The sequence below is a fragment of the Puma concolor genome, chromosome B4, assembly GCF_028749965.1.
Source record: "Puma concolor isolate L17-30 chromosome B4, mPumCon1.1.hap2, whole genome shotgun sequence".
Lineage (NCBI taxonomy): Eukaryota > Metazoa > Chordata > Mammalia > Carnivora > Felidae > Puma > Puma concolor.
In genome coordinates, this window is record NC_141673.1 from 33,973,912 (window position 1) to 33,999,801 (window position 25,890).

At 35.3% G+C, this 25,890-nt stretch overlaps 1 protein-coding gene across 1 annotated transcript; it reads right to left on the reverse strand.

Annotated features, from left to right (window-relative positions):
* Positions 1–12,299: 12,299 nt before the first annotated feature.
* NTS (neurotensin) lies at positions 12,300–24,202 on the reverse strand. The gene is made up of 4 exons (XM_025926996.2): positions 23,974–24,202; positions 21,657–21,718; positions 15,274–15,498; positions 12,300–12,650 (listed from the first exon to the last, which is right to left on the reverse strand). The coding sequence occupies exons 1-4, from the start codon at positions 24,053–24,055 to the stop codon at positions 12,498–12,500; spliced, it is 522 nt and encodes a 173-aa protein (XP_025782781.1). The 5' UTR covers positions 24,056–24,202; the 3' UTR covers positions 12,300–12,497.
* Between the last annotated feature and the right edge of the window lie 1,688 nt (positions 24,203–25,890).

Below are 25,890 nucleotides of genomic sequence, written 5' to 3' on the forward strand. Positions count from 1 at the left end.
CCCAGGGGAGTTCTACCAGACGTTTAACGCAGAGATAATACCTATCCTTCTCAAGCTATTCCAAGAAATAGAAAGGGAAGGAAAACTTCCAGACTCATTCTATGAAGCCAGTATTACTTTGATTCCTAAACCAGACAGAGACCCAGTAAAAAAAGAGAACTACAGGCCAATATCCCTGATGAATATGGATGCAAAAATTCTCAATAAGATACTAGCAAATCGAATTCAACGGCATATAAAAAGAATTATTCACCATGATCAAGTGGGATTCATTCCTGGGATGCAGGGCTGGTTCAACATTCGCAAATCAATCAACGTGATACATCACATTAACAAAAAAAAAAGAGAAGAACCATATGATCCTGTCAATCGATGCAGAAAAGGCCTTTGACAAAATCCAGCACCCTTTCTTAATAAAAACCCTTGAGAAAGTCGGGATAGAAGGAACATACTTAAAGATCATAAAAGCCATTTATGAAAAGCCCACAGCTAACATCATCCTCAACGGGGAAAAACTGAGAGCTTTTTCCCTGAGATCAGGAACACGACAGGGATGCCCACTCTCACCGCTGTTGTTTAACATAGTGCTGGAAGTTCTAGCATCAGCAATCAGACAACAACAGGAAATCAAAGGCGTCAAAATTGACAAAGATGAAGTCAAGCTTTCGCTCTTTGCAGATGACATGATATTATACATGGAAAATCCGATAGACTCCACCAAAAGTCTGCTAGAACTGATACATGAATTCAGCAAAGTTGCAGGATACAAAATCAATGTACAGAAATCAGTTGCATTCTTATACACTAACAATGAAGCAACAGAAAGACAGATAAAGAAACTGATCCCATTCACAATTGCACCAAGAAGCATAAAATACCTAGGAATAAATCTAACCAAAGATGTAAAGGATCTGTATGCTGAAAACTATAGAAAGCTTATGAAGGTAATTGAAGAAGATTTAAAGAAATGGAAAGACATTCCCTGCTCATGGATTGGAAGAATAAATATTATCAAAATGTCAATACTACCCAAAGCTATCTACACATTCAATGCAATCCCAATCAAAATTGCACCAGCATTCTTCTCGAAACTAGAACAAGCAATCCTAAAATTCATATGGAACCACAAAAGGCCCCGAATAGCCAAAGTAATTTTGAAGAAGAAGACCAAAGCAGGAGGCATCACAATCCCAGACTTTAGCCTCTACTACAAAGCTGTCATCATCAAGACAGCACGGTATTGGCACAAAAACAGACACATAGACCAATGGAATAGAATAGAAACCCCAGAACTAGACCCACAAACGTATGGGCAACTCATCTTTGACAAAGCAGGAAAGAACATCCAATGGAAAAAAGACAGTCTCTTTAACAAATGGTGCTGGGAGAACTGGACAGCAACATGCAGAAGGTTGAAACTAGACCACTTTCTCACACCATTCACAAACAGAAACTCAAAATGGATAAAGGACCTGAATGTGAGACAGGAAACCATCAAAACCTTAGAGGAGAAAGCAGGAAAAGACCTCTCTGACCTCAGCCGTAGCAATCTCTTACTCGACACATCCCCAAAGGCAAGGGAATTAAAAGCAAAAGTGAATTGCTGGGACCTTATGAAGATAAAAAGCTTCTGCACAGCAAAGGAAACAACCAACAAAACTAAAAGGCAACCAACGGAATGGGAAAAGATATTTGCAAATGACATATCGGACAAAGGGCTAGTATCCAAAATCTATAAAGAGCTCACCAAACTCCACACCCGAAAAGCAAATAACCCAGTGAAGAAATGGGCAGAAAACATGAATAGACACTTCTCTAAAGAAGACATCCGGATGGCCAACAGGCACATGAAAAGATGTTCAGCGTCGCTCCTTATCAGGGAAATACAAATCAAAACCACACTCAGATATCACCTCACGCCAGTCAGAGTGGCCAAAATGAACAAATCAGGAGACTATAGATGCTGGAGAGGATGTGGAGAAACGGGAACCCTCTTGCACTGTTGGTGGGAATGCAAATTGGTGCAGCCGCTCTGGAAAGCAGTGTGGAGGTTCCTCAGAAAATTAAAAATAGACCTACCCTATGACCCAGCAATAGCACTGCTAGGAATTTATCCAAGGGACACAGGAGTACTGATGCATAGGGGCACTTGTACCCCAATGTTCATAGCAGCACTCTCAACAATAGCCAAATTATGGAAAGAGCCTAAATGTCCATCAACTGATGAATGGATAAAGAAATTGTGGTTTATATACACAATGGAGTACTACGTGGCAATGAGAAAAAATGAAATATGGCCTTTTGTAGCAACGTGGATGGAACTGGAGAGTGTGATGCTAAGTGAAATAAGTCATACAGAGAAAGACAGATACCATATGGTTTCACTCTTATGTGGATCCTGAGAAACTTAAGAAAAACCCATGGGGGAGGGGAACAAAAAAAAAAAAAGAGGTTAGAGTGGGAGAGAGCCAAAGCATAAGAGACTGTTGAGAACTGAGAACAAACTAAGGGTTGATGGGGGGTGGGAGGGAGGAGAGGGTGGGTGATGGGTACTGAGGAGGGCACCTTTTGGGATGAGCACTGGGTGTTGTATGGCAACCAATTTGACAATAAATTTCATAAAAAAAAAAAAAAAAAAAAAAAAAAAAAAAAAAGCATTGAATCGCTATGATATATACCCGAAACCATAGAACCTTATGTGTCAATCATGCTTCAGTTAAAAAAATTATATATCAACCTTCACCCTCAAAAATTCTGAATTACTAAATCTGCAGTAGAGTCATAGAACCTTGGGTGAAGAATCCAATTCTCATTTGTGAAATACCGATCTGGTGTCAGTGATCCACAGGAATGAGAAGATCCACTCATGTTCCCTGCTCCAAACTGGGGCTTCTGCTCTCCTTTCAAAGTAACCTCAACCTAGCAGACTAGTTTGAAAGTTTGTAATGAACTGGCTTTATTTGCAAGTTCTTTCTTAGTCAAGAGCCTACCTGAGGAACAAAGAGTCCTTGTTTCTAATCCCAGTTTTGTAATAAATTAGCAAGAGGGTGCTAAAACATGTCACTTCACTATTTCATACCTCATTATGTCTGGGAAGCTAAGTGTGGCAGGTGTGGTCACAGATCACCTGCCTCTCTAGCCAATCAAGGAGAACATGGTAATCACCAGTACCCATAATCCCTCTGCAACAGGAGGAGAAGCTGTTTCAGAGGGAACAGTTCATTTGAGGCTTTTATGATGCAGGATCAGTGAAAGGACAAAGAGAGCAGAACCTGAAGGGTGAGGGACTTTGCAGAAGAGCTTGTAAACTCCTGGTGGAGAAAACTCAGTCTGCCCATTCATAGATTTTATCCACAGTGCCCACCCCAATACCTGGCATAGGCTCAGGAAACATTTGCAGACTAAATGAATGAATGAGGCTAATGTGTTTTAATATTTCTGTAGCTGCTACGAATGATTTCAAAATATGATATTTTTCCCTGTAAGCTTTGATTCCAAGAGAAACTAATTGAAATCCTGCTAATAAATTTACTAAGGGGCAATGAACAGGTCTGAGTGACTCATTTTAAATTGCTACCCAGAGGAGGAAAAAATGATGAAAGATGGTGGCAGAAGATAAAGAGAAGAAAATTGTTCAATTGCAATTTTGTCCAGAATTAATTCTGACTTCCCCAAATAATTATACCATAAAGACAGACTTGGAATTAACTTCCTTTCTTAAAATCTAATTTGTCACTTCAATCATGAATCAGTAAGTTAATATTTATTAATCAGTAAATGCTGGACTTCCAGTACAGGATTTTTTTCCTCCTTTAGTGTAAAATAAGACTCAAATTAATATCCAGTTGATATTTGAATTGGCAAGCAGTTTTAAGTCCTTCAGGATGGCCAGTGTCTACATTTGAGCAAGATGTGCCCTGCACAAGGATCTGGAAGAGAGGATGGGTGGCCACAGACCTGACCATATTCTGCTAACCTAGCCATGTACCTGAGCGCAGAGCTGTGCCCACTGTGAGGAAGGGCACCCTCTGCTAATTGGACCCAGTGGTAATCCTCTTCTTTATGTATTCTCCAGCAATCTGGTTTCTAAGAAGGATCAAGTGGGCTTATTTGCAGTGCACATCTCAACAGGAGATAAAATCAAGTAAGGGTATAAAGTTTTTGAAAACATTAGTACATTTTTAAATGTCAAGATTCTGAAAGAGACATGGTTTTTATTTAATGTTTTTTTTTTTTTTTTTTCATTTTTGGGAGAAAGAGATAGAGAGGGAGAGAGAGACAGAGAGAGAGCAGGGAGGGGCAGAGAGGGAGATACAGAATCTGAAGCAGGCTTCAGGCTCCATGCTGTCATCACAGAGCCTGGTGTGGGGCTTGAACTCACAAACCAGAAGATCATGATCTGAGCTGAAGTCGAATATTTAACCCACTGAGCCACCCAGGCACCCCGACATATGTTTTTATAATACTAATTGTTGTGTTTTACAAGTAATAAAAAATTTGTAAAGGATCAAACAGTTTAATTTTTATGTTATTTTTGGTACAACAAAAGTTCTTCCATTTGGGGAAAATAAATGGCTTTTCTTTTCAAGATCTTTATTTTCTGGCCTTAAGTAAAAAGCTGAATTTTGTTTTCATAGGCAAATAAGTGGGAATGAATAATAGCTAACCTTTTCAGTCGTTAGAAAGGCAAAAAGATTTCCATTCTTTTCATAGTACATGTATTAAAATACAGATTAGAATTTTGTTGACATTTCTGTATGGCCATTTAATGATTATATTTTGCACAGAAAACATTTATTCAGCAGGCAAAACAGCAAAAGAAATATTTATGCATAATATAACAAATGTATTTGAAAGAGTAATGTTCTAAAAAGTTTTCAGGGGTGCCTGGGTGGCTCAGTCGGTTGAGTGTTCGACTTCAGCTCATGTCATGATCTCAGAGCTCCTGAGTTCGAGCCCCATGTCAAGCTCTGTGCTGTCAGCTCAGAGCCTGGAGCCTGCTTCGGATTCTGTGTCTCCCTCTCTCTCTGCCCCTAACCCACTCGCATTCTGTCTCTCTCAAAAATAAATAAACATTAAAAAAAATTTAAGTTTTCAAACGATTCATCTGTCTATTACTGATAATTATATAATAAAATAATTAGAATGAACGGAAATGTTTTATTTGAGAATGTACATAATTAGCACATTAATACAAAATTGGAAACTAAATTTTCAGAAATATTGCGTTCATTTTCTTCATCTACCAGAAGAATGTTTTTAACTGTTTTTTAGCCAATATTCACATAAAACTTCAAATGTGGAAGCTCACTATCTAAAACCCAAGGATGTTGTCAATAGTGGGTTCTTGCTGGGGTAAACAAGAGTATAGCAACAGGATTATGGGCCTCTGAGTTAAGCACACTTGAGTTTAAATCCTGATTCTGTCACTTACCCTCAGTTCAAAATTGGACAGGTCATTTAATCTCCCCTCAGAATCAGTTTTGTCATTTGTAAAATAGGGTTAATAATATCTCCCTTTAAATAATATTGTATTTTTATATTTTTATATAATATTGTACCATTTATATAATATTTTAAATATATATTTACAATAAGAGAACATGCAAATGAAATCCCAGAAACATAATAAGACTTCTAATTTTGTAACTTATTTTATAAATATTATCATCACTTCTAAAGTAGATATTTGAAACAGATATTTCATATAATATAGCAATTCTTAGCATAATTTGCATTAAAATCTATGCTTGATTCAAAGCATTCAGACTCCGAAGGCATGAGGGGCAAGGACTGAATTTACTTTCTTCAGCTCTATTTAGATAAAACTGACAAAATTGAAAGATAATTAAACTGTACATGGTGAATTGAGATAGTGAATGGATTTCCCCCAATAAGCTAGTTGGCACATCCATTACTTCACATATTTACTTAAAAAAAAATTTTTTTTTTTGATGAGACCATTTATGTTCTGCTCTCTTAGTGAATTTCAATGGTACAATGCTGTGTTAGCAACTATCATTGTTACATATATTATACATTAGATGCTCAGACTTCATTCATATAACTGAAAGCTTTTACCCTTTACCAACTTCTCCCAGTTTCCTTCACCCCTTCAGCCCAGCCTCTGGCAACTACTCTTCTACTCTGTTTCTAGCAGTTCAGTTTTTGTTTAGATATAAGTGATACCATGCAGTTTTGTCTTCCTCTGTCTGGTTTATCTCACTTAGCATAATGTCCTACAAAAGGTACACTTATGTCATTGCACATAGCAAGATTTCTTTATATATATATAAACATATATATATATATATACACACACACACACATATATATATACACATATATGTATATACATATATGTGTATATATATATATATATATATATATAATCACACACATATATATACACACACAAAATACATATACAATAAAGTAAATTACATACAGACACACACACACACACACACACATCACATTTTCTTTCTTTATTTATTTATCTGTTGGCAGACACTAATGTTATTTCCATTCCTGGGCTTTTGAAAATAATGCCCAAGTGAACATAGAAATACAGATGTATTTTCAAGATAATGGTTTTGTTTCATTTGGGTATATACTGTTTTCCATAGTGATGCACCAGTTTACATTCCCATCATCAGTGAATAAAATTATTTTTTTCTCTCCACACTTGGCAGCATTTATCTCTTGGCTTTGTGATAATAGCTCTCCTAACATGCGTGATGTGATATCTCACGATTGTTTTGATTTGCATTCCCTTGATGATTAGTGTTGTTGAGCACTTATTCATACCTGTTGGCCATTTGTATACCTTCTTTGCAAAACAAAATTTATTCAGGTCCCATTTTTAACTGGGTTATTTGGTTTGGGATTTTTCGTTTTTGTTTTGTTTTGTTTTGTTTTTGTTTGTTATTTTGGCTACTCAGTTAAATTAGTTTCTCATATATTTTGGATATATGGTTTACAAATATGTTCTCTCATTCAATAGGTTACCTTTTCATTTGATTATTATTTTGTTGTGCAGAAGATTTTTAGTTGGGTACATTTCACTATTGTGCTTTGGCTTTTGTTTCTTATGCTTCTGGTGTCATATTCAAAATATCATTGCCAAGACCAATGTCAAAGAAATTTTTCCCTATGTTTTTCTCTCAGAGACCTATGGTTTTAGGTCTTATGTTTAAGTCTTAATCCATTTTGAGTTAATTTTTGGTGGGTGGTGTAAGATAGGGATCCATTTTCATTTTTCTGCATGTGAATATCTAATTTTCCCAGTGCCATTTATTAAAGAGACTATCCTTTTCCCATTGAGTAGTTTTGACTTTCCTATCAAATATCAATTGATTGCATACTCATGGTTTATTTGTGTTTTTTAAATTAATTTATTATTAACTTATTTTTTATTTGAATATAGTTGACACACAATGTTACATAGTTTCAGGTGTACAACAAAGTAATTCAACTTCTCTATACATTATGCTATGCTCCCCACAAGTGTAGCTACCATCTGTTACCATACAATGTTATTACAACATCATTAACTATATTCCCTATGATGTACATTTTATTCACGTGATTCATTCATTCCATAACTGGAAGCCTGTATCTCCCACTCCCCTTCACCCATTTTGCCCATCCCTTCTATCCCCTTTCTTCTGGCAACCCTCAGTTTGTTGTCTGTATTTATAGGTCTGATTCTGCCTTTACACGTGGTTTATTTATGAGCTCTTGATTTTGTTCAGTTGGTCTATGTATCTGTTTTTATGCCAGTTCCATAGTGTTTTGATCACTATAGCTTTGTAACATAATTTGAAATCAGGAAGTGTGATGCCTTCAGCTTTGTTCTTTCTTAGGATTTCTTTGGGTATTGCAGGGAAGGGGGTGGTTTTCTGTGATTTTTTTTATTTCTTTTTTTTTTTTAATTTTTTTTTCAACTTTTTTTATTTATTTTTGGGACAGAGAGAGACAGAGCATGAACGGGGGAGGGGCAGAGAGAGAGGGAGACACAGAACCGGAAACAGGCTCCAGGCTCTGAGCCATCAGCCCAGAGCCTGACGCGGGGCTTGAACTCACGGACCGCGAGATCGTGACCTGGCTAAAGTCGGACGCTTAACCAACTGTGCCACCCAGGCGCCCCTTTTTTTTTTTTATTTCTGTGAAAACCAGCATTGGAAAAAAATGAGAGACATGCCCCCCAGACTGCCACTGTAAGTGAATGTGAGCTTCAACATCTCAGATTCGCTGTTGCTTCATGTAAGACCAGGGACCTCTTGTAGATACCTGAGCTCAAACTCATCCTTCAGAAATGTAATCTCTAATTTAGGACTTCAAAATCTGTAGAAACTATGTCTAAACCCTATTGTTATAACATAAAGAGTCCTTTGGTTGCTAATTTATTCAGTCATGAAACCAGTCCTTGCTGATACTTAGCAGGTCTAGTGCTCAACCTTGGGAATTCAATGATGAATAAGGAAGACAAAATCCTTGTCCTCACAGAGCCTTACACATTCTAGTAGGAGTGATATACTACAAATAAGTAAATAAATGACTATATAATTCCAAGTTATGTTATGTGTTGTACTGATGTCCACCAGTCAAAGACCACTGGAAATACACTCACATGAAGTTAGGTTTATTGATACTGGAGATCTCATTCTTTGGGAAATCATGTGGCCTCTCAATAAGAGGGTTTAAGACTTAGGCTTGTGCTGAGTGCTTTGGGGAATATTCCAGAAGTATAGTTTTCTCTGGTTTGGGTGTTATCAAAAAGCAAGGGCAATTCTGCTTAGGTATTATAATAGTTTTCATCCAGGAAGTAGAAGAACAGAGCAAAATTAATGCAATAGTTGCTAAAGAAGCAGCGATCACTCAAATTATGTGATAAAGGAGCATGTTTGATCATTTTTGTGGTTTATAGTGCTCTTGTTTTTGTTTTGCTCTGACATGATTTCCTCAGAGTAGGCTTGTTGATTGTCTTTTGCCATCACAGTTAGAGTGACCCAGTCTAAAGTTTTAGTTCAGTGAAATTGTTAGTGTTTAACAGGAGAAACCTGAGGCCAGGTCCCAGGTGATGGCTGTCATTGACTTTATTTTTTCTTTTTCAAATATTCAAAATAAATAGAGCAAGTGGAGATATTGACTCATGAATGAAGGTTATTTAAGACAGGATATACATAAGTGCAGAGATCTGATTGCTGTGAAGAAATAAACCATGAGAAGGCCCAGAAACGACCGTAACAATTAAAATAATGGTTGAGATGTTGTATCAACAAGGTTAAAAAATACAGTGCCCTAAGTAAGTTAGAATGCATTTCTCTGTCAAGTAACAGTATGGCTGGCCCCGGATGGTGAGGCAGCTTTTCCACACAAAGTTGTTTAAGGATTAAGCTCTATCAATCAATGCCATCCTCAAGAAAATGATATTCATTTGTGAGGCTAAAATCAATTCATATTCAAGACATAAAACATTAGGAAAAAAGTTTAGGGAATGAAGTTTCTGTTTAAGTTATAAAAGACCCACCAGTTGAACACACCTTTTTTCCACTCAATATCCCATTGGCTTCAACTTAACCATCCCTACCTACATGTAGTCTCTAGCTGGGTGTTTTCAAAGGCTCATATGGGATAGAAGATCAGGATGTTGAGGGTTTCAAGACAGTGATTTTAGTTTTGGCTCACAAAATCTAAGCCAAGTAAATTGCAAAGTAAGGCCATAAGCAAAAGGTATTAAGAGTGAAGGAAGTTGAAATAATGGATTTGTCAGAGTGAGAGTGTTAGGTTATACGAACTGGAGTGAAAAGATGATGTGTAGAGTGTAGAATGCTTATAATTGAGATTTTGGAGAGGTTGAAGGTATTGGTAGTAAAAGTTCTATGGCATGACCATAAAGTGATTGATGATGAACAGGATAGAATTTTTTTAATTTTTTTTTTTTTTTTTTTTACTTTGAGAGAGAGAGAGAGAAAGAGAGAAAGCAGGGAAGGAGCAAAGGGAGAGAGAAAGAATCTTAAGTAGGCTTGAAGTCCATCGTGGAGCCCAGTGTGGGGCTCAAACTCAAGGCTATGAGATCATCATCTGAGCCAAAATCAAGAGTCCAACACTTAACCAATTGAGCTACCTAGGCACCTCTGGATAAAATGTTTATTACTGAAAGTATAGATGTCAGGAGCTAAGAAGGGATATTATTGGATGGCTCTTGTGCATGTATGTGGAAATCCTCAAGGATATTGGATGAAGCGAGTAATTAAGACATCAGTAGTTGCTGAAAACAGAGGATTCACATGAAATTGTGTTATGCTCTGTAGTTTTTGAAAGAGAAAGAAAAAAAATGATATGAAAGTGGCCAGAAGAACTGCTAAATATAGGGTGTTATAAATATATTCCAAGCTCCATTCTAAGCATTTTATGTGTATGAGACCATTTTGTCCCCCTCCAAACCCAATTATTATTCATATTTTATAGTTGAAGAAACAGAGGTTAAAGTTGTCCAAGGTTATTAGTGAATAGTGGGGCTGAATCTGACATCCTGACTCAAGAGTATGCACTCTTTTTTTTTTAATATTTATTTATTTTTGAGAGAGAGAGAACTCGCACCAGGGAAGGGCAGAGAGAGAGGGAGACAGAGGATCTAAAGAAGGCTCTGTGCTGAAAGCAGGGAGCCAGATTTGGGGCTTGAACCTCACAAACTGAACAGTGAGATCATGACCAGAACCAAAGTCAGATGCTTAACACACTGAGCCACCCAGGCTCCCCCAGAGTAGTACTCTTAATTACTGGGAAGTAAATTTTATCTTAGGATCAGTGTCTTTGGTACTTCTTAATGTTGAAGCTGATAAGATGGTGAAAGATGGTTGGCTAGCAGTCATTAGAAGTCATGGTTTTACCAGAAAAACTCAGACTCGGGCTGTTGCTGTATCCTACTGAGGGTTTAGCCTAGGCAATCTTATCAAAGGTACATGAAGTTCTGAAGCCTCCTTCATTCCACAACTTAAATCCTGATATTTTTCCTCTTGGATGACTATGAACTAGGTTGCAGCCCTGTGAGGAGAGGACTTTCAAGGCACTTACAAGAGTGAGAACCTAAAAACCCACAGCTATTGGCAGAATGTATAGACCGTGAGGGCGTATGAGTCCGTAAGTATGGTCTTAAACGAAATTTATGAGGAATTATTTCAAGTATTCCTTCTGGCTCAAACATGTTTTCTACTTGGAAAAAAACAATAGTCACACAAATTCCTCAATGAATTGAAAACTAAAGTTATCATTTACTGTATCAAAGTGTGTGTGGGGGAAGTCAGTAAAGGTAACTCTTCTTTTTTTTTTTCTTTTAATTTTTTTTTTCAACGTTTATTTATTTTTGGGACAGAGAGAGACAGAGCATGAACAGGGGAGGGGCAGAGAGAGAGGGAGACACAGAATCGGAAACAGGCTCCAGGCTCTGAGCCATCAGCCCAGAGCCCGACGCGGGGCTCGAACTCACGGACCGCGAGATTGTGACCTGGCTGAAGTCGGACGCTTAACCGACTGCGCCACCCAGGCGCCCCAGTAAAGGTAACTCTTCTAATGGAAGTGCATTTTCAGAGAAACGTGGTTCTGATGGATCACTGTTTTTTACTAGCCATTAAGTTTAGTTAACAGAAAGACAAATGCAGCTGAAGATCATTCATTAAGATAGGCATAATTGACAATAGTTCATTAATCATCCTTTTAAGATGATCCTATTTTATCACTATTACCTTCCCCATATCTGAGAGAGTTATGTGAGTCTTGAAAAGAACATGTAGTTCTCTCAATTAAATAAATAAATATATATATATATATATATATATATATATATATATATATATATAACAAATAATAAAAGAAGTACTATTACTTTGTTTTGGGTTTATGCTGTATAGGTTAGACTTTGCCATAGGACTCCATTATAATCCTTCATAATTTGGTTTAAAATGTCGAACATTTTGGGGCACCTGGGTGGCTCAGTCAGTTAAGCATCCGACTTCGGCTCAGGTCATGATCTGACGGCGCGTGAGTTTGAGCCCCACGTCGGGCTCTGTGCTGTCAGTCCAGAGCCTGGAGCCTGCTTCAGGTTCTGTGTCTCCCTCTCTCTCTACCCCTCCCCTGCTCACACTCTGTCTCTATCAAAATAATGAATAAATGTTAAAATTTTTTTTAAATGTCCAACATTTTGACTGTTTAAACAAACCACTAAGTGCTTTGCAAAATTACAACACATTCTTTATGTGACTTAATTAATATCTACTCCAATTATACACAACACATTATCATGCTCAAGATCTAGATTTATTTTAAAACATTTAGTCCAATTTATATTAACGCAGAAAAATCACATCCAATAAACCACGATAGTAAGAAGAGACACAATAGTTGTGTACTGTCACATTACCACACAAGTATAACTTGATATTTAAGTGAAGGATTATAAATCACAATCACATATAAATAAAATATTTATCGTCTCAGTAGTAGTAAGAACCTCTTTTGAGTATGTAGGGTCTTCTAGGTTTATTCTCATATAGCTGACGTTTCAGAATGTAAGGAATTTTTCTCTTTATAACTTCTTCCTTTTCATTTTTGTCATTTCCAGCATCAAGAACATCCTCCTGAATTAACTGCAAGAGAGGCAGAATATGAATCAAACTTACATGTGGCATGTCTTTCAGGGTATTTTGCTATATTTCATCTCATTTGCTATTCAGACAGTAAGACATACATGGATAAGATATATGAGGTTTAAGACAATTAAATGTTTTGTCCAAGGACAGATGACTGTCAACTGAGACGGGATGAGAACGTGGTTTTACTGATTCTCTGTTCAAGGCCATACACTGATACCTCCAACTGAAGCAACATAACTAGTACATCTTCGAGTATGTTTCAGGCTTTAATTTTTGATAGAGAGACTAAAATGTTATGAAAATATATCATAAATCACAACACACATAGAGTTTTGAATTCAGTAAGTCATGTTTGGCCTTAAAAGGCAATAGGATTTTATATTTCTTGAAGTTAATTACTGACTTGTCTTGAAAATCATTCCAAAGATCCATTTCTCAGTCTCAGAGAGAGGACTGTTTGCTCTGCTTAGCTTAGTTGTTGTAGAAATTAACACATGTGAAACAGTAAAGGTCTCTTTAGATTGTGGTGCTTAATAATTAGAAGCAAATTCAGATTCAGTAACGTTAGGGAGTTCATCTCCATGTAGAATCTTACCAAAATCTCATTAAATATGCCACATTCTAACATTAGTTCTGAATACTTCTTTCTGGTATAGTTGCGATTCACAAATTTCAGCTAGCAGAAAATATTTAGAACTCTTCCCAGAATTTTGCACATAATTTATGTGAAATTTAAAAAAAATGTTCAAGATAAAAATTGTATTTGTACTTGTGATTATCCTCTAAACTTTAGGGTCATTATAAGAAAAACTAACAAGAGGTTAAGTTTTTAATTTTAATGCATATGAACTGAATCCTATCACCAAGTACTTTATTTCAACCCACAGCTATTCAGTTTCAGAGAAGGAAAACGAACTACTGTTAGACAACCTAATTTCTTAATTGCATGTTTGTCTGTGAACATAATCTATAATTTGTAGTATGTTCTAAATGATATTATAGTTTTTGTTTTAAATCGCTCAATAACATTTAAAATAGCAAAAGTTCTAATCTTATGAGCACCTGATTTGTGTGTATAATAGTTATTGAGTTGTTGTTGTTTTTAATCCCTGGATAAATAGCACACAATTGACACTTCCCTATGTTAAAATTAGCATTTTTCAAGTTTTATGGACTTAAACAATATTTTGAAGACTAAGTTATTTAGCTGGAATTAGAATTAAGAGATGAGTAGTAAAATTAAACCTAGCTTTTTCGGTCTTTCATCTAGAAAACATCTTTTTGTCTGCAAGTTAGAATAAACACTAGAAGTTCTGTCTTGCATTTCTTCTTTTCCACAAGGTATTTTTCTGATACTCGTATATAAGGATTGTTATATTAGCAGCAAAGACACCCTCAGAGTCCCAATGTTGGTGTTAACCCAAAATATAAAAGATGAAGCAAATCTCTCTTAGAGATTAATATGAGAGAAATGGTTTCCTTGTTGGGAAATTTATTTTTTTACTTACCTATTTAAATGTTTATTCAAGAGAGAGAGCGAGGATAAAAGAAGAAGCAGAAAGAGAGAATCTCAAGCAGGCTCTGAGTTATCAGCACAGAGCCCAATATGGGGCTCAAACTCAGAGCTCACAAAACATGAACCAAAATCAAGAGTCGGAGGCTCAAGCACCTGAGCCACCCAGGTGCCTCCCCACCTTTGTTGGGAATTTTTTTTTCTTTAAAGCATTTTCATTTCTGCGGCACCTGGGTGGCTCAGTTGGTTGGACGTCCAACTTTGACTCACGTCTGATCTCACCCTTCATGAGTTTGAATCTGGCATAGGGCTCTGTCCTGACAGCTCAGAGCCTGGAGCCCCCTTAAAGATTCTGTCTCCCTCTCTCTCTGACCCTCTCCCACTCTGTGTCTCTCTCTCTCAAAAATAAATAAACATTTAAAAATAAATAAAAAAAATAAAGCATTTCATTTCTCTTTCCCTCCTTCAAAGTAACACATATTCTAAAACCAAAGGCAATAAATCACTAGTATGGCCTTAAATACAACTGACTCATCCACTACTTAAGTGTAGTTGTGTATAATGGATTTGGCTGTCTTGGCTGTTAGTGGACCTAATTTAGAGGCTAAAGATGCCTAAAATCCATGTATTCAACTGAAATAGGAATATATACATACATGGATTTTTTCCAGTTTTATCTGCTTAATATATTCAAATACAAATTGAAACTTTGTGTTTTATGTTTTGTGTTTGTTTATAGATAATACACATGACTTCGTGTTTTTAAGAACACATTTTGAGTCCTTAAATTTTGTAGGCACACCACCGCCACAAATTGCCTGAGTATGCCATTCGTTTAAGCACAATAAAAGCATGTGGATCAAATCTGCCTTAGGATATTACTCCCCCCCTTTTAAGACTGAAGTAATAATATTTTGCCAAACTCCAAATATTTGAAGGACACTTTGAAGATCTGAAGGAATGTTAACCTCAACACATGGTTTATTCTTCTTTAATATTTGTAAGTCTTCCTGTTATGATAATGATCGCAGTGAAAAAAAATCAGTACAAATGAGAGCTAACTAGTATAACGATAATTATATTCATATTTTGTTTTTGCTTTACCTCCCAGTGTTGAAAGGCCCTGCTGTGGCAGATTTTTTGGAGCTGGTATATTGTCAACATCGCTTCCAAGCTAAAGCCGTCTAAGGCAGTGGGAAATTTCCTTCTTGTAATAAGCTCGTCTTCTTGAAGCTCCCCTGTTTCCTCAGCTTGGCTGTTCAGGTTATTTACAAAACTGCAAACATTTAGAAGGGTCATTTTCCAAGAAGAAACACCTGCTTTATTGGTCTGAAATATAGAAAAAAACAGGTACTTAAAATTTTAAAAAGTAGGTAATTAAATCTTGTGTCATATGGATAAGAAATGAATTTCCATTGTGCGAAGCCATTACATTTTAGGGCCTCATTGTTACTCCAGCCTAATAAACACACTGTTATTAGTTTAGTAACTTTATATCGCAGAATTGATTAGTGCCAATTCCTCATACATTCTATTTTTTAAAATGTAATACAGTTATACACAGGCACACATACATAAGCAAAGCAAAAATTTTGAAATAATAGTAAGTGCAAATGTATAAATATATATGTATGCATCACAGATAAAATTTTAAAAATACCAAATTTACCAGAGTTTAGTGTCTAATGGAGCATGGACTATGATGATATTAATAGATTTGCACAATTACAATAATGCAGGATCACTAATCTATTCCATACATTGATAATTCTCATAAATAGCAACACAGCTGATCAATTTATTTATTTTCAAATAATAATATTTTCTAGAATTACTATTTTTTTTCTAATAGGATAGGGTCTGAAACCACTATTTTAATCAATAATTTTCCTGTGTGCCAATAGTAATAAACAAGGAAACATAAGGACTTAGGAGAAACTAAATGTGAAATAAGAAAAAATAACAAAAATTGCAAAGGGCATAGATGAAGGAAAGCATACATTTTTCTTAAAGACACACACACACACACGTACGTGAATGACCACACAACCACGATGGGAAGATTGAATAACAATACTATCATATGTCAACTCTCTCTGAATTATTCCCCAACTGTAATGCAATTGCAAATCAAAGTTCCAATTTGGAAAATATGGGAAGACTGGAATTTGGCGGTAGGGATTTGGCAAAGTAATTATAATGTTAATTTGGAAGTATGAATGTGTGAGCATAAGCAAGAAGATTTGGAAAAATAAAATGTAATGAGGGGGAACTTACTCTACCAGTTAGTGGAATTTATTTCAAAGACTCAGTAATCAAAGGAGAGAATTAATAAAACAAGAGTAAACATTAAACCCAACAGAAGAAAATATAATATCCCCAAAATTAGTCCAAATACAAATGAGTTTATAGCATACAGCAAAGTTTGCATTTGAAATCCTTGGGACAGTAGGCTATCAGGAAACCTGGACTTACATCTACTTATAACTTTATTGACATATAGTAGTCTAACAATATGCAGATGGGTTAAATATGAGTAAAAATAAAATAATGTGTAAATTATACAGAATTTACTCTATAAACCTAGATTATTAAGCAAATATCCAAACCATGATCCACAAAGAAAAGGATAACTTTAAACACATAAATGTGTAAAACATCTCTGGAAAATTAACAGCCTGAACTAACACCAGAAGCAAGCTATACGGTAAAAGCTGCCACAAATATTAATATCCTTAACACAGGTAGAGCTCTTCAAAAAGAAACTGTTGAATCCACAAATTAAAAAAAAAATAATAAAAATAAAAATTTTAAACCTTGGATAAGTGATATAAGTAAACAAGTCACAGATCACTCATCAAAGAAGAAATATGTGGAAAGAACTTGGCCACCATCAGCTCAGAAGACTTTCAAAGGCTAGGTACATTTGTTAGTGTAGTTATAGGGACATGGAGAAACAGACACTTCCTTTTCTAAATATTTGTTGATCTGGGTGTAGATTGTTATAACTTTTTGAAGGATGTACTGCATTAAAATTGAAAACATGCACGCACACCCTTTGATTAAGCTTTTATCCTAAGAACATGCAAATATATGAGTATAAATATATTTACTTGAAAATATTATTATGATATATAATAATGTAATATACAATGGTTTTAACCAGTTTGGAAATACTTTCAACTATGCTCCTTGAATACGATTTTCCAGCCATTGCTTAAACTTTTCTGATATGGGAAACTTAGAGACAACATGCTCCATTATCTGGCAGCAATGCCTTATATCATACCAATTAATGGAATACCTTAATTTTACATTTTCTTCTTCTTTTTATTTTTTAAATGTTTATTTATTTTTCAGAGAGACAGAGTGAGCACAGGGGAGGGGCAGACAGAGAGGGAGACACAGAATCTGTAGCAGGCTCCAGGCTCTGAGCTGACAGCGAGAAACCATGAGATCTTGACCTGAGCCGGAGTCCCATGCTTGACTGAGCCCCTAATGGAGGGCTTTCTAAAGTGTACTTCTTAGAACACTAGTTCTGCACTCACTGTTTTTAAAAGAGTTCCACTGTCAAGTAAATTGGAAAACTTGAATTTAAAGGAAATGTAAAGATTCCTTGAACGTAGGTATCCTCAGAACCTTTTACTTGCAAATATTCATTGTAACTTTCTAATGGAGTCAATACAGTGTCAAGAGTTTCCCAAACTAATTTGACCACAGAAAGCTTTATTCATAAAGTCCAGTCAGGCAGGACTAATGTTATCTGATTCTTTCTTTTCCTTCTTTCTTTCTTTCTTTCTTTCTTTCTTTCTTTCTTTCTTTCTTTTCTTTATTTCTTTCTGAGGAAACTGAATTAATCATCTCATTTCTTTCTGCTAGTTAAAATAGTTACTACATGACTCAATAATACGATTATTTAAAGTCACATTAAAAGCACAGCTGAGAAAGTATGACTGGCTGAAGAATGTGTAAATAGATAGACATCATGTATTTGAGAACATTTTCTGTAAGGTCTCAACCATTTCGTTCAGAAAAATGGTAAAGACTCTCTTTCCTAGAATCAGGCTCTTCTAAGTCCACTTCCTGACTAGTTCCCAACCTCAGGCTCAGTCCTTAATCCACTTAGCCCAATTTTAGCAAGAATCTTGCTGAGCCTGTTTACTGCAAATGCCTCACCCATGGTATCTGATCACCCTAGATATCTGACCAAATATCAGATACTTGATGAAATTTCTGGCCCTAATATCACAATCTTGTGTCTTCTAGCAAGACTCCTTCTAGCCTTAATGTTTCCTCTTATTCCATCCACTGACCCCCCACTCTGTTTCTTGGCTATAAAGGCACACTTGCCATTGTTGTATTTGGAGTTGAGCCCAGTCTCTGCAAAACTCCCATTTCAGTAATTCCTCTTGCATAAAGTCTTCCCTATTATGTTTAGCTAGTGTCATGAATAATTTTTCTTTAACAATAAACATTCTTACTTATTACATTATTTTATACAAATGTTTATAATAGACCTAAGCCTATAGATAAGAAATTTAGAATATCATCCCTTCTTTTCAAGATAAGGAAAATGAGAATATTTGTGGTTCTTACTTACCATTACTTGATTTTAACTCTTTAATACTAAATAAGATTCTGGTCAAATTTTTGTTACCTTAATTAAATAGGAGCTAATCCATAAGACGCAGATTTATCCCCTGTAATACACTGAACTCAGATAGTCCAGCAAATTGTGAATTCAAGCATTTCACAGAATTGAAAATAATTAAAGTCATCTGTGGTGAAGCTCTGAAGTTTTATAGTCGAATACAAAATGTGACGGTTAATAATGGATCCTAGATTCCCACTGTTAGTTCAAAAATATTTATTAAACTCCTACTGTATACAAGGCATTAAATTTGATCATAGAAAATTACAACATTATAGCAGCTTTTTGAGATCCCGAAGAAAACATCCTGTACCAGGTTGTCTTTCTGAATAGAACAATAGGAAAGCACTAGCACTGGTAATAAAGAGAACCGTATTGTGAGAAAAAAAAAAAATATCTTCCACTTTTTAAGCTTTGGGCTCTCTCTCAACCTTCTGTTGCTTAAGCAAATTTTCACATTAATATTTTAATGTCTAAATAGCTTTACTTCACAAGTGAAATTCTTCACATACTTTATTTTTAAAATGGAAGGAAGAAACCTGAAGCTTTCTGAAGCTGTTCATAATGGAGTTAGTTCTACCAATATCAATTATCATTCTCTTAAATTTTTAAATGTAGTAGTTTAGTTAAAACGCTCATAAGTTTGGGGTTTCATTTGCGTAGAATGCTACACACACCAAAAATCAATTGAGTCAAGGAGAAAGAAATGATAGTAGTTCTGTAAAACATAAGGAATGAGCTTTTTGTTCCCATCCTAACAGCAAAATTGAAATAATTATGCTTCTTGGTGCTTTCTCATTATAGACTGTATTTTGCTTTTTTCAATTGAAAGGAGACAATGGGATTCAATTTTCATTCCATGATCTGTTTAGAGACATATTCCAAGATTAAATAAAAGAGAAAAAATTTATTATGCCTGTATTTTTATGTATTTATTTTTTAATTATTATCATTATTATTTTTATTTTTGAAGGAGAGAGAGAGACAGAGCATGAGCAGGGGAGGAGCAGAGAGAGAGGGAGACACAGAACTCAAAGCGGGCTCGTCTCGAGCTCACAAACCGCGAGATCATGACCTGAGCCGAAGTAGGATGCTCAACCGACTGAGCCACCCAGGCGTCCCACTTATGTATTTCTTTTTAAAAGAAAAACTAACCCACTCCATAAATTGGGATTGTTTTCCCCTTGCAACTCTAGGGAAGGAATCACAACTCTACTTTCACATTTTCACAAGGTAGCTAGCACTCTTGAAACTATACTAGCTTTCGGGGATTATTTAGGACTTTGATGTGTCTGTGTAAATTTACAATTACGGAGGTAACATCTCTACTGTGAAATTAAGTCGTTTCCTAACCTTCCCCATTTTTAAACAGAGACGATTGACTTCACTTGTCTTCCTATTTTTGGGGTGATATCATTGTCACCATTGCTCTTCTGAGTATTCAACAAAGGATCCATTGTCTTAAGGTTATTATTTGGTTATTGAGGTTTAATGACTAAACTAAATCTGATCATTCCTGATATGAAAGCTACCAAATTAAGAAAATATTTGGTGTCAGTCCATTCAGCTTTTGTAGATCTGGGCAATGGTGAAAATATATGCACTTAAATTTTCCCCAAATGTCTTTTAAGGATCATAGCTGACAATGTATCTTTGTTAGATTTCAGATAATAATACCCCCACGCTCCCAAATACTATTTCTCCTTATACCCACATAATTCTACAAATATAATAGGGATTGTTGTACCTGGAATGTGCTCACTCAGTTAAGGAAGAGAAATCTGAAGTACAAGACCTGAGTTGGGGTATTGCTTCAGAAATTAGACAGAACGTCTGAGCACTTACTTTCTTACCATAACATCTGTCGAATCCTCTGCCTTAATATCCTAGGGCTATAACAGTGATTGAACCAGGGGTCTGCCTCAATTCAAAATTTATTTTTCTTTGAGAAACATCTTTTGGTTGAGAACCCGGTTCTCTATTTCTGCCTTTAGATACCCACTAATTGACTCACTCTGGGGAAATCAGCACTGTGTGGTAGCATGGTAATCACGTATATTGTAATTGTGTTTTATTCCTAAGTACAGATGGGGATCTAGGCACCTTGTTTTCAAGACCCCAAGAGAGGAATAAAAGGGTCCAATATACAAAGTCTCAGTGGGTTCAGTAACAGCAATGAGCAGGTGTAGATGACACTTCTGTTATAGGGAGAATGTAAATCTAGGCACGGATTTGATGTAAATGTGAGATCATAAACTCCAACCCTTAAAAATAAGGAAGCAAAGGCAAGCGATGTTAACTAACCCCCTTATTTAAGATCAGATGGTTCATAAGTCACAGTTGCAGGATCAGATCTCCAAGCTTCTGTTTGCCAGTCTATTGATCTTTAGGCTCTACCACATTTCTTTCATGAATTGTCATGAACTTTCATTTTTGATTTAGAACTCCATTTTACTCTTGCCAATATAACAAAAAAGGCTAAAATGTCACTTAGCTTTCATGTATATACTTAACTTGAGGCATACCCTTTGCCATACACGATGTGATAGGAATGGAAACGGGATTCCTTTAAATACATTTTCATCTCCACATAAACAATATGTGACAACTTAATTAAAGTTGCAATATACTGATTGATAGTCACTATAATTTCTGTCCCTGTCACATCAACACCCTTAACTCTTTTGAACTCTAGGAAAATTTTCTGAAAAAGTAAATGCCTGTCTATGAACTTTTTAGTCTTGATGGGAAGTTATTAACTATAGGAAAAGGACACCATGTTTATAATAAGAGCTTACAGGTTTTTCAATCCTTGGTTAAAGAAAAAAAAAGTTACCTTTGATGTATGCATATTGGTCAATAAATCTGCTTCTAATGCTTTCATTTCTTCTTCTGAATCTGAGTAAAATGAAAACCACATGTTTACTATATAATCATAGATAATTATATTGTAACCTACAGACTTTAGATTAATCTCAAAAAACTAGTCTTAGAGGCTTATTGTTTTCCTATGTATTTATTATCCTTAAAATAATATTCAAAAAATAATTATGGTTTTATTCTGGGCTAACCGGCAGCTAGAATAATAGAAGCACTTATAAGAAGATAAACACTTGATTATATGCCAAGAGAACTATTGATATATTGAAGTTGTTTAATCACTGAATCTCAGTATTTAAAAAAAAAAAAAAGCTGATTATATCATATAAGAGAGATTTCATCAAAAATGCTGGTTAATTTTTGCCAGCAATAGTTTACATATATAGACTATATGCATATTGATATTTTAAACACACTATAATGAAAAGGTGTGTGCAACAGACTTTTTCAAGACAAACCAAAAGGAATTGTTTACTGATGATTTTAGAATAAGAAAGATACTGAGATTTAGTCAACATGAGATGCTGTTTTACAAAACATACTTTGAAAGATACGTTTTTCTACTTTAAATAAGAATTCAGAAATACGTAGTTAGCTATTTAATCACAGGCTATTAAGCAAATTGGTTAAGCAAAAGTGGAGCTGTCCTTCAGTACATGTGTAGTTGTGCTGAAAATGGACTTCTGACGTTTTTTAGGATATCCATTCCAGTTTCCACTGATGAATATATTGCAGAGAGGAAAACTTTAGAGAGTACTATATATAAGCAATAGAAATAAAGTTATAGAACACCATAGCAAGATGACTTAATTCATACTCACTGATCTGTCATCAAACAAAGCAGGGGTTACAATGACTATCTTCCTTGCACTACACACTTTTATTAAAAAGAAGTGTCACACTTAGAGGAACCACTTCTTACATTGCATCTAGGAAGTAAATTACACCAGAGATCTTTTTCTCCTCTTTGTTCAAGGCCAAATCTGTTTTTCAAAGGAATGACAAATCCCTTTAGCCATTTATGAGAAATGTACACCAAATTCCCTACAAATTTTGGCTTATTGCATCAAGAAGTTCTAAGACTGAGTGAACACAGTGTTTAATCAATAACCCAGTTTTTCTCATACATTCTCACTATACCTTTAACCTCCTATAATAACTAAAATCATAATTGTAGAAAATTTGCTATTTATATCATGGAAATTTTTGCAAAGTCAGTTCAAGATCTTTTCTAGCGATCAAAAGAAATTAAAGACTTTTCAAAATAACATTTATATCTTCTGCTAGATGTAATTTCATAATTTAAATAAAATCAGCAGGAGTTTGAATTAAACATTTCATGTCATATTTATAAAATATGAAAGTATAAAACAGGTTAAATGATTTTACTGCATTTATTCCCTATGCTTTTTTTTCCACTTTGGTGTGATCATTCAATTATTTTTCAAACATTAATTGGAACATATTGCGCCATTTCATGTTACTGTTTTAAATTTAATCTTATTTTCAAGGTAAATTATTGATAGATATTGAGCAGTACATGGTCTCTCAATTATCACATGCAAAACAATCTATAGGTAAATAATTTTTATTAATGTAAACATGCCAATTTTCCAATTACATTTTATATCAACTTAAACAGCATGCAGAAAATTAAATTAATAAGATGCTTATTTGTCACATAGACTATATAAAGTGTATTTTCAAAAAGTACTTGGAATATTTATATGTTTTTTAGAAATAATTTTCTATAAATAATGGTTCATTCATTTACTCATTAAACATCAGTTTTCACTTTGTATCTTAACATATACACACCATTCAGAAAATAATTTTGGGGAGGGAGAAGCCACTGCTTCCTAAGAGATGACTGAGGATGAGAAAAAAGCATTTTGAATGGAATGGATTCTAACTATGGTTTTGCACTTTGACAGGCACTGCCTCTGTACTTCTCATCAGATAGTGACCAGCCTAATTTAAGTTCTACACATTTTTTTTTCCCTACTCTGGTGGTCACATTCCAAAGGGAGAGCATGAAGGGTTTCATTGAAATCTTTTTATTACCTTGCAGATTTAAAAAGAGAAATGAAATCTTTCAGTTTTTGTAATCATAAAGACAGAATGAATATATTCAGTTTCTAACACTAAAAAGCAAATACAGAATAAAGAAGCAGCTCTTCTTCCCGGCTTCATTAACATAAGTAGCAGCACGGTGTAAAAAAAAAGAAAAAAAGAAATCACTTCAGGGAATTGTGAAATGCAGCTGCGCTTACCTGAGCACAGACTCCAGGAGCTGAGAGCCAGAAGTATCATGCATACCAGCTGGATTTTCATTGCTGCCATCATCTTGAGCATTCTAGCAAGCCAAGTCCATAAACGTCACAGATGCTCTGAAAGGGGCTTTCTCTAGCTCTTCCTCTGCCTTCAGCTGACTTTGAAAGTGAACTATGAGAGATGCTTTGGCCATTCCCTATATATACATGTAGAAGGATGATGTCATGATAGTACAGGGATTATCTTTTCAGGATGTGCCCTCCTTCGTCTCTACCCCTCCTCTCCTCTCTCCACTTCCTCCTCCCCTTTTCCTTTGTCCCCCCACTCGCCTCCCCCACTTCTGAACTTCAAATGAAAGTGACATCTTCCCTAATTGCTCCGGATTTCTGACGCACAGGAGTCATTCGAAAGCAATTCCATATAGAGCATACTGGAAAAAACTTACAGGATCTCTTTTGCCCCATTTCCTCTCATTCCTGACTCCAAGAAGTTGTTATCTTGATTTTGTGAAGCATGGGATCTGATATTTCTAATATAAATACAATCTCCAGGATAAATGCATGAAATCAGTGATTTTTAAGGCTTGGAAGTGCTTAAGGAGTTGGGGTTCTTTTCTGGTAACCCACACTTGTGAGCAAATGTTTTGTGATTTAGGGACTAATATAGGTTTTAGATAATGAATGCTAGAAAAAGGGAGAAACTGGAAGATGATCAGAGAATCAGTTAAGATATAGGGATTAAGAAAAAATACAATTAAAAAAGAAAAACTAGGGGCGCCTGGGTGGCTCAGTCAGTTGAGTGTCCAACTCTGGCTCAGGTCATGATCTCACAGCTCGTGAGTTCAAGCCCCACGTCGGGCTCTGTGCTGACAGCTCGGAGCCTCGAGCCTGCTTTGGATTCTGTGTCTCCCCCTCTCTCTGCCCCTCTCTGGCTCATGCTCTGTCTCTCTCTCTGTCAAAAATAAAAATAAATATTAAAAAAAAACAAACAAACTAGTAGCTCTAAGGAATAGGACATTATTTCCTAACACATTGTAAGTTTTTATTTTAAGTAACTGGGAGAATGACTGAATTGTGTATGTCGACTTTTGGTTAAACGTCTTAGAAAAACAATGTCATGTCTATGAAATCCAACTGTAAATTATTTGTCTGTTAATAGGTGGAAATGCATATTATTATATCACTGATTGATGTTTTCTGATACTTTACTCATTTTTCTGTCTGCATTGCTCTGCCCCTTTTGGATTCATTGGATGCTATATCCTAACCTTCTTATAACCCCTTCTCACTGTTTTTCACCATTGCATAATTTTTTTCCCTGTTACAAAAGTGAAGTTGTACTTTTGGAAAGGAAACAACCCTAAATAACCACGATCTACCAAAGTCAGATTTCTGAGACAGTGTCTTCACATCTGACTTTGTAAGCCACAATCATGCTCATTTCCTAGGTTCTCAGGAAAATAATTGCTTTTTTGAAGTGAAGCTTTCTTCTTGCATTATTTCAAGATACATGGAATGATCTGAAAATGGGACGCTGTTAGGAATGTGGATATTTGAAGGTAAAAGTGTCTGAGACTTGTTCATGTTTTAAATATATCAATCATGTAAAATGATAGACAAAATAATCTGGATTATTCTCTGTAGAGAGTTGATTTATATTTTATGGTATATTCTATGATAGTAACTTCTCTATTTTACCTTAAACTTAAGAAAAAGAGTAAATTCCAAACATTTAGAAATTATTTAAAATAGCAAGGAATCATTCATATAATTTAATGTTCAGGAATTTAACAATAGGTGATATTTCTATTACTTTTAATTTGTTTTATGAACTTAACATAAAACACAATATTGAACATGACTCACTTGAAAAAATTTCAATGAATGAAGGGTAATTGGCAAAGAAATGTGAAATGT